Here is a 10,093-nt window from a genome sequence, read left to right as displayed (position 1 = left end):
AAAACATGGGTTTGGAGAAGTATGGAAATAAAATAATACGTGGCTGTAGATTCTGTAGCACAATATACACACACAGATTATCATGCCACATGCTTAATGTTATGTTACGATGCAGAAAAAGGAGTAAGTTTGCTTTGGCCACCCATGTTGGAATTTGAAAGAACATTTTTCACAACAGTTAAACATTGAATTGCATCATTTCCAGGTTCGAGCTTTTTGCCTTTTAAATAGAAAACATAAATTTCACTTTATAGTGCATTCTGTGGACTACTTCGTGTTATGTGAAAGGTCCTTTCCACTGGCAGGCGAGTTTATTGTTGGCTGTGGGTAGCAGAACTAAAGCCTTTCATCTGATCTTGAAGTGTTGACCCTTGGCCTTCTTGCTATAGAAGTGTTTTTTGACTGTCTTTGGGTTTAGCTTCCCCAGTAAATACTCCGGTTCAATACTCCTTTCTGGTCCTCTGTTTTGTAAGTCTCTTTCCTCTTTGTCTTGTGCTTGACTTCCTCTCAGGCACTATCCTGAAGTTTCTGTAGTGAAGGGTCTTTCTTCTGCACTTCCTCCAACTTTTTACTACTTAGTATGTTTCCTATCACCAAATCGTGTATTGGTTCCTTGATACATGTGGCCTCAAGGTTTCCTACATAATATGGAATATTCACCTTTATTTTTGCTATGAGAAACTTTCTCACTGTTGCATCAATTAGCACACACAGGTGTACCTTGCGTGTCATCTGATCATCAGATACTAGACTGATTCCCAATGCTGCACCACTGCACCCAGTATTTCATATAACCTTCACTTTCTTGTCCCCAACATATCCTTCACTTACTGGCATGTTGTGACTTGGTATCACCTCTTCATGTTTATCACATGCTCCAAGCACTACTGGCAATGTTTATCCATTTGCTAACTTGAGCCAACCATTAGTTGTGCACTGATAAATCAAGGAATTGGCACTTCTTTCTTGTGGTAAATCTGATGTGTTTTCTTGATTCTGCTTCTTCTGGAAGTATTATCCATGGTGCCAGCCACTCTTTTCTTGTTTCTTACCAGCACTGTCTTTGTAAATAGCTTCAGCTACTTTATGTTGAGATTTCTGCTGTTCCTTGCTGGTAATGGACTTGCACTCCTTTGCAATGTGCCCCATTTTATAAGAAACATAACATCTCTTTTTTCCCTTCTGTCTGTTAACCTCCTGTCACTTTTGGTAGACTTCTGCTCCTGGTCAGCCATCACTGGTTTCAAATTTAACTGGACATTCTTGGACTTGCCAGTTGTACTCCCTCTATGGGCTTCCATATACTGTTCTGCCAGCTTGTTCATCTCGTCTACGTATTTTGGTGCTATCTCCTTTAGGTACAGTGACATGTCATCTGACCAAGTGGTCATGACCTGTTCACATATTAGTAGATCTCCCAATCCCTCAAAACTATTGTCATATTTGGCCATGTCAATCCATCTTGTGAAGTATTGCTGTAGATGTGCCACAAACCGAAATACAGTTTCTCCAGTGTTGGGTTTGACTTCTTTGAACTTCCAATGAAAACCTTCTTCAGTAAGTTCATATCGTTTTAGTAAAGCCACTTTTAATTTCTCATAGTCCATGGCATCTTCTGACATCATGCCTGCATATACTTGTAGGCCTTTTCCTGTGAGAAGTGGGCTGAGACAGACTACCCAGTTGCTTTTGCCCCAGTTCTGACTCTGGGCAAATGTTTCATATCTCTCAGGGAAAGCATTCATGTCGTCTTTCTGTTCATCAAATTTGGGCAGCTTGGGTCGGCTGGCCCTGACTCCGTTGTCATTCTTGGGTCCTACTTCCTTCGGTTGGGTGAGTTTTGCAATCTCAATTTGTGCTCTTATTTCCTTTTCTTTCTTTAGTCCTTCTTTCTCTCTTCTTTGTCTACATTATTCCCTCTCTAATTCTTGTTGTTGTTGTTTAACAAACTCTTGTAGTTCATTTTCTTTTAACCTGAGACGCTCTCCTTTTTTTACTCATTTATGAAAGTCTGATGATATGATATACCTTGATTGTAATCTCCAAACTATTTGCAGTACTACTACAGTTGTTTATATATAGGCCTTCTTACTTTCACTGTCATTCAAGTTTTCTTCTTCTGCCGTTTACCACTGTATAGTCCTGGCTGGCTCGCCAAATGTCAGAAACTTGCTTTTTAGTAGTATACATTAAAACAAGTATATGAGTGTGTTGGGCTAAGGATTCTTCTAAAGTAGGTGTCTGTGACTTGTTGGCGATAAATTTCAGAATAAACAAACAGCATGCACTCCACTTGTTTTTAAAATAATATATATACTAGAAACAAGTTGAACATACATAGAAAATTCTTTACACTATGGAGATCATAGTTGTATCTTAAACACTTTACAGTTCTTGTCAAAAAGTCCACTTAGGCCAATTCAGTTGACAAACCAAACTATTTTTATCGCAATACTATCCGTATGTAATTCATGTACATTATTGTATGAGTTACTGCAGTTGTATCTTGTACTTCCAATAATCATCTACTTTTTCATGCTTCCAAATAAACATCTGTTTTTCATCAAAGTCCACACTGGTGGGTTCAACTAGCTTAGAACACCCTTTGACAAGACAAATTATCTCTTTCAAACTATTAATCTCACTCTAACATATCACCCATTAGGCCTTTCACTCCTGTGATGGTTAACTTTACATTTTCTAACTCCTCTCTCATCGAACGTCTCTTTCCCGTGACTTTTTAAACTTTCTCAGTTTCCGCTCATCTGGCCACAGCTATTTACAAATCTGTCACTTAGGCCTTCTAGAAATCTCTAAAGCCTTAACATCAGTGGATTGCACACAACATTCGATAGCCTCGACATCAATGAATTACAAACACAAAATAAATAAATTAATAATACTACCTAAACTAAACAGTCTTTTATATCTAACAGAGAGTCTCTTTGAGTATTTTGTGTATATCAAAGGCTCATTCTTTTCTCCAAGACTGCAGTGATTCATCATGTTATTTTGTAATTAAAATTCTGAAATCTTTGAACTTATCATTTTAAACTTTTGGTTAACATTTGAAGTATTATCTTCCTAACTTTTATTTTCTTGTTTTCTAGGAAGAAATATACAAATATTTAACATTTCAGCTTCTTGTTCTTAAGCTCCACTTTTGGATTCACAACAACAGCATCTGGTTGTTGGGCTTTCATGTTATAGGAGCTTTGAATTTGGTGGTGAATCAGCTGTGATCTGGACTGAATCCTTCAGAAAGAATGGTATTGTGTCTTTGTAGATTTGTTACCACATTGGGAGTCCTCTACACCAAACTTCCACTTTTTTGGTCACCAGTCCAAGACTCCATGGCCCTAACAATATCCCATCTGTGTCTGGATTAATCCATATTCTTTCTTTATGCCTAACCTCTTCTTCAACTTCTTTCCAGGGTGTTGTCTTTAATTCACAACACTTCTTGCCATGTTCTTCTCATTGTCCATTATGTGTATTTTATATAGAAAATGTATTATTTCACACAGTGTTTTTGGATAGTTTTTTATAATGAGGGTTGTATCAAACATAAAATTACCCAATATTATGGAATATGTGGTATATAAATGTTGATAATTCGAAGGTTAAAGGTTAATCAATCAGTTTGATAGATTTGCTAATTGTTTGTCTGTCAAAGTCATTTTTACTCTTTCTGTTCTCTTTTTATTGTTTTTCCAATGAGAATTCTTTTCTTCTGCAGTACATATATATGTATACATATATTGTTTACTGTTGGATTTGTTTTTAATATTTTTCCAACTGAATGCTCTCTATTTCGTGCCCTTTTCAGAACTGGTTTGTTTCATTGTTTTGAATGTTTTCAGATTCATGGCTTAGATCATCTTGGTGTGAAACATGTTTTGTACATAGGGACTGTGTATGGGTGTGTCTGCTGTAAGAGTGATATGATAAAATCCCACTATTCAGCCGGGTAAGAGATAATTCAAAAGCTGGTGGTGGTTTAACTATCTGACTTACTTGCAGTCTGTCATTACAAAATTAGGGAGGGACGGCTATATGCAAATAGCACTTGTGTAGGTTTGCATGAAATTCTTAAACAAACCTAACGCTCTCGTACCCTACTAACTCGGTGCATATAAAGGATAGGTTTCTGAAAACCACTGAGCTGAGAAACTGGGTATATGTCCTGCTGACAATATTTTTTAACATCTTGTTTTTCTGTGTTCTGTGATATCATTCAGCATGGAACAAACATTTTTTTTTAAAGGATATGGTTTTTTCTCATTGTAAGTTTTTTTTGCTTTTACTCATCTGTCATTTTATGCCTTATACTGGATGGCTTAGTGTGATGGTATGTGTAGGATGTTTTCTACTGTTTTTCTTTCAAATGACTGTATTTATTCCAACACAAACTGGTTGTGATGTCATTTCTGCCATGATTTTTTGTTGTGTAATTCACACTAATTTCCTATTTATTTTTGTCTTGGTTTTTGTGGTTTTTTTAATGATCTTTTTCTCCATACCTTTGGGTAAACTTCAGTCTTCATGAGGATGATTTCTGATGGATTTTATACCTTCTTTCATGAACAGAGAAAACCTGACAATGTTATCTACTGCATTAACCCATTGCCCTTGTTTGGATATTTCAGGTTGGAGTACATGAGCCACTTCTACTTAGTTCAGATATTTTTTCATCTCACAACTGTTCCTTCAGCATTTGAGTTTTGTTTGCTTCCTTTGGTACTTTATTCACTCTGTTTGGTGGTTTTAACAAACAGAGTTTCAGTGACGTCTCATTCTCTCTCTCTCTGTCTTTCCCCAGATTTCCCACGATTTACTGATACATTTGAAGTTTGATTCATTCCATTTTTGATGTTCCTTTCATTGTTTCTAATAAGATTTTCTCTGTACTTCTGGTATCCATCCAAGAGTACCTAGAGGTATTTCTTCTTTCCATTTTGCATAGATCACACACTGATATTTTAAGAATTTCTCAATTTAAATGCTCCTTATTTCCTTTAGGCTGTTCAATATATCTACACTTTTGGGCTTCCCCATACAGAATAGCTAGCTTCATCCATTGAGCACCTGTCCACGGTATTTGCATGCCAATATTCTTGAGCTAACTCCCACCAAAAAAATCACATATTTAACATGAACTGCACTAGTGCGTGATAGTATCATCATGTTACAACAGTCCTCCATCAATAGGGGGCGACACAATCTCCTTGAACGGTAAGGTAACTCCCCCCAAAGCACTAGTGCATGAAATAACTTTATGCTTTTCCTCAGCATTGTCTTAAATATGATGTAGGTTGAATTGTCAAACTTCTTAAGCTTTGTATAAAGATTAACCATGTTTATCTTTAGTTACATTGTTATAATAAAGAAACCATGTTTATCTTTAGTTACATTGTTATAATAAAGATTAACCATGTTTATCTTTAGTTACATTGTTATAATAAAGAAACCATGTTTATCTTTAGTTACATTGTTATAATAAAGAAACCATGTTTATCTTTAGTTACATTGTTATAATAAAGAAACCATGTTTATCTTTAGTTACATTGTTATAATAAATCAACCATGTTTATCTTTATTTATTATAACAATGTAACTAAAGATAAACATGGTTTCGTTACATTGTTATAATAAACAAACCATGTGTAATTGATAACCTTGTTACATAAATTCAAGATTACTTTTTTCTATGGCAGAGTAGTAGTTATGTATACTTCCATAACATAAGTTAAGGGTAGAAAAAAAATCAACAACTTCTTTCGTGTGTGTATATAACTGTATATTATATATTACTTATGTTTATTAGTGCAATATGAATATTATTAAGAAACGTAAACTGTGTAAAAAAAAGTTATCCCTTATGCAAGCAAGTTGTCTGTTTTTTGTTTTTTTTGAAAAACATTTTTATACCTTTATTAGTTACTGTCTTTTCCTTTCTCTTTTCAGAAAGATTTCATCTATTATTAGCCCAGCATGTGCTAAAAAGGTTTGTGGAAAAAATTTGTTTAAGTGGGTGTGGTTATTCAGAATTGATCCTTCAGATCGAAAAAATCATCATGGCTTTAGCCAGAACAAAGTCATCACAGACAACTTACAGTTGTCCTTTCTGTGAATACAAAAGTAAGGTAAAAGGAAGCTTTGAATCACATCTGCATCAGGAGACTGGCTACAAGACGTTTCTTTGTGCATTCTGTTCTGAAGATTTTATAAAGGAAGTTGAACTTTCAGATCATTTTCAGAAAACTCACTGTAATCAGAAGGTCTCGTTTACACGTAGAACCATGCCGGAAATCGAAGAATGGATCAAGCGCTTGATAGATTTTCAAAGCAGTAAAAGCTACGTGTCACTTCACAGATACCCCAACAAATCTTCAAGTGAAAGTGCTGTTGACAGGTATTTCTGTTCTATTTGTAAACGGTATAAAAGGGACATTGTAACTCTGAAGCGACACATTTTTAGTCACTTACAGTATCGACCTTACAAGTGCATACATTGCTCATTTCAAGCAGTTTCAGCATCTGGTGTAAGAGTACACACACGAGATACCCACAGAAAAGAGGAAAATGATTTTAAGGTGGTCAGTATAACTCGGATTGACGATTTTGTGGAAGAAATCGTTAATTATCAACGACCATCTCATTTTACAAAAACAAAGGAGAAAAGCAATGAAGTACGTGATGTCCCAGCAAGCGAAAAACTGGGAAAGAAACGTAAGGAAATTCAAGTTAAGAGTATACGTCCCAGCAAAAATATAGTTCTAAAGACAGTTTCACAATTAGGAAAATCTGTTGATACTTTGAAGGTCAGAATCATGAAAAACAAGTCTAACACGGATAATAATAATAAAACGTGTAAAAAACAAGTCAATAAAAAACTGCCCATCAGAAAAATGAAGACCTCCAAAAAACCTTCTTTGAAAATTAAGATAAAGAAAAATACACAAAATCTATTTGAAAAGGAAATATTACCAAAGCTGTCTACCAGTGAACCTTATATTTTAGAACAACATACAAATAAAAAAAGTACCAAAGAAAAACTTGGAATAAATAAAACATTGAAAAAATATGGAGTCAGAAAAGTTACTCTTAGAAATTACAGCAGAATGCCAAAAAATCTGAAACTTAATGAACATTTGATTACATGCATTGAGGAAAAATGCAAATCACAGTTATCAGCTGTTAAGTCAGCGCATCATGAAGACAAGAAATACATTTGTGTGGAGGAAGAGCAAGTCAGTCTGCCTCAGTTAAAATTTCAAGCCCCACTATTAAATACTTCTTCCGAGCAGAAATTAAACAATGAAGTAGTTGAAAGTTATTGCAGCGAACATGTATGCGATAACAAACACTTGCTACCGTTTGAAGGGAACGGGAGAAATTTTGAATCTCATTGTATAGCAGACCACGATTATACTATGTTTCCTGAAAATAAGGTTATGGAAAACAAGTTCTCTTCTCAGAAATTCACAGCTGAAACAAATGTGGAGGAAGAGAATTTACAAAAGAGACTGGAAGAGACGGGAAAAATGTACGAAGAAACGTTCATTACAGAACAACTAGAATTAATGGATGACTATGTACTTCTGGATAAACAAAGTGATTTATGTGGGGAACAAGTAAATAAGGTCGAGAAAATTGAAAGAAGAGGATTTAATGAGAAACAAAACATGTCTGGAGAAATAATCCAGGTATATATTCGAAAACTGAAACAAAAGACTGATGAAAATCATGAAACAAAGAATGACAACGAAGAATGGAAGAAACAGTTATTTGAGAAGGAATACTCTAAAGCTTCAAATCTATTAAAAGAATTAAATTATAAAAGATCGAAACTTTTCTTAGAAAAGTTAAATGAGGAAAATGAAAAAACAAAATTTCAAAATAATTATGAGGAAGCTTTCCATACTTCACAGCTAGAAAAAGATTATTTGAAAAATGTGAAAGGAAATGAAGAAAGTTGTGGAATGCACACTCAGTTTTTATGTGAAGAATCAAAAGAAGTGAGAAAACTGGAAAATGAACTTCTTGCAAAATCCAAATCTCCCAAACTTTTAACAAAAGAGCACAGTTTTGATACCAATCATAATCTAGATTTGATTGGTAAAATAAATAAGAGTTTCGGGAAAAAAACTGGTAAAACATGTGATAAAGACAGCTCATGTTGTAAAGAAAAAACCGAAGAACATCAAGAATTAATGCAACAGTTAAATGAACCAGAAGACGAGAAGGAAGGTGAAACATATCCACTTTCTGAGAAAGATCAAGAAAAAGAATACCAATATGAGATAATACCTGAAAAAAATGAAGAGATCATTGATTCTGAAAGTAAATTTGAAAACAGTCAAGAAAATGTTTTACAGTTTAATGGGAAACAGTGGAAAGGCTTTAAAGATGAAGTCAAACAGAAGATTGATAATAGGCTAAAAGATGCTGTGAAGTTACACGTAGAAGAGGCGTATATGGATAATCAAGAAACTATAAAACAGGCAGTTAGACAGCAAATAAACAATAAAGAGGATATCACTTGTCAGAATGAAAAGGGAACATTTTCTCAAGAACCAGGGAAAGAGTGTAGAGGTGAAAGCTCAATATGCAAAAATTATCTGAAGTTTGAAAACCGTAAGCAAAAGGAAAAAGAACAACAGCCAGGGAAGAAGATCAAAAATTCTGAAGAAACCACAAAGCAGGCTGATAGTCATCAAATAGTTGAAAATGAAGGAATTACTTTTAAACATGAACCGGGAAAATTACATGAAGAAAACCTTGAAAACTTCATAAAAGTTGAGGATAAAAAAGAAAATATGCAAATACGTATGGCACAGAAAACAAGTTGGAACAAATTGAGACATTCATACAAAAGAGATAAGGGGGTAAATTTAATGGGAGAGTCAGATAAAGATATTAACACCTCAACACATCAAGATGGAACATCTAAAGTAAAAGATTTGTTTCTACTGAATAATGAAAACTCACTAAACAATCAGAATTGTGAGTCCAAGGAGATAGACTTGAATATGATTTACCTGGAGTTGCAAAATGAATTTAAAGATAAGACTGAAGAGTATTATTACAATACAACACAGAGGCAAAAAGTTAAGAAGGTACAGGACGATCAGCTCACTATTGATGGAAAGAAATCTGACCACCATTATCAGAAATTAAAGAAACGAAAAGTTGTTGCTTGTCAAGATAGATTTAAAAACAAAATAAAAAAGTTAGATTGTTCTATCCAGGAAGTGCCTGTGAACTGCCATAGGAAATTGAAACATAACAGTGAGCAGATTGTAATGCATGGTAGAAGATTGGAGAACTCGGGAACCCCAAAAATTGAAAATCGAATTAGATTCTGGGAGAACGATAAGAAGAAGAATTCAGCTGAAGTAAATGACAAATCGAGTGACCGGGTTCTGTATACAAACAGGTCTGAAGTAAAGTATAGCAAGTGCAAAAGTCGTCGGAAGAAAACAAAAAATGAAAAACGGATTGATTCATTTGAAAAATTATTATGTGGTCCTGTCCATGGTGCTGGTAGTTTCACAAGTAATTCTGAGGTAAAGGATTCAAAACTTATGAAGCAAAAAAAATCTTTAGTGAATCTGTGAATGTGAAATTTCCCTTAAAAAATGTTCCAACTCGAAGCAAGAGAAACAGAAAACCTCCTCAGTGTTTATGTTGTTCCCATTCTCCTCAAGAAAACTCGGTGAAATCATTTAAAAGTAGTCAAAGTCCAGCATGTCCTCGTATCAAAAGTGATGAAATAAATAAAGTTCGTTATTCCCCACCACATAAAAATATATCTTTAACTGAGCTAGAACAGTGTAATATATGTAAAATGTGCTTTTCTAACTTTGCTGACTTATTGGAACATGTGATTACCGAAGAAAGGAATGTGCCAGTCTCTGCTTGTATTTCAGCCAAACGTATTAAAACAACACATGAAAATGAAACTTATAGCTCACTTCACTTTGCTTCTTCCAAACTCGGTGTTATACAAAACAATGAAGAGATAGTTTCTGTGCCTGGTAATGTGTTAAAACTAGAGTCAGATTCTGAATGTTTTGTGACAGAAGAC

The 10,093-nt window shown here is 34.5% G+C and overlaps 2 protein-coding genes across 3 annotated transcripts in view; both read left to right on the top strand.

Moving 5' to 3' along the window:
• The window catches only part of LOC111086835 (biorientation of chromosomes in cell division protein 1-like 1), a 20,876-nt gene extending 11,121 nt beyond the window's left edge, over positions 1–9,755 (top strand). For both annotated transcript variants that reach the window (XM_022391330.1, XM_022391331.1), the window contains one exon: positions 5,968–9,755. In XM_022391330.1, coding sequence (XP_022247038.1) covers positions 6,078–9,623 — 3,546 coding nt within the window. In that variant the 5' untranslated portion in view covers positions 5,968–6,077 and the 3' untranslated portion in view covers positions 9,624–9,755. The remainder of the gene's footprint in view (positions 1–5,967) is intronic.
• A 70-nt stretch (positions 9,756–9,825) lies between these two features.
• Positions 9,826–10,093, top strand: part of LOC111086836 — a 3,833-nt gene continuing 3,565 nt past the window's right edge. Inside the window, exon 1 of the mRNA XM_022391332.1 lies at positions 9,826–10,093. Within this exon, the coding sequence (XP_022247040.1) occupies positions 9,854–10,093 (240 nt within the window). The 5' untranslated portion in view covers positions 9,826–9,853.

Source organism: Limulus polyphemus, unplaced genomic scaffold, assembly GCF_000517525.1.
Source record: "Limulus polyphemus unplaced genomic scaffold, Limulus_polyphemus-2.1.2 Scaffold1474, whole genome shotgun sequence".
NCBI classification, from domain to species: Eukaryota; Metazoa; Arthropoda; class Merostomata; order Xiphosura; family Limulidae; genus Limulus; species Limulus polyphemus.
The sequence above is the reverse complement of the archived record's forward strand: the minus strand, read 5'-3'. Positions and strand labels throughout refer to the sequence as shown.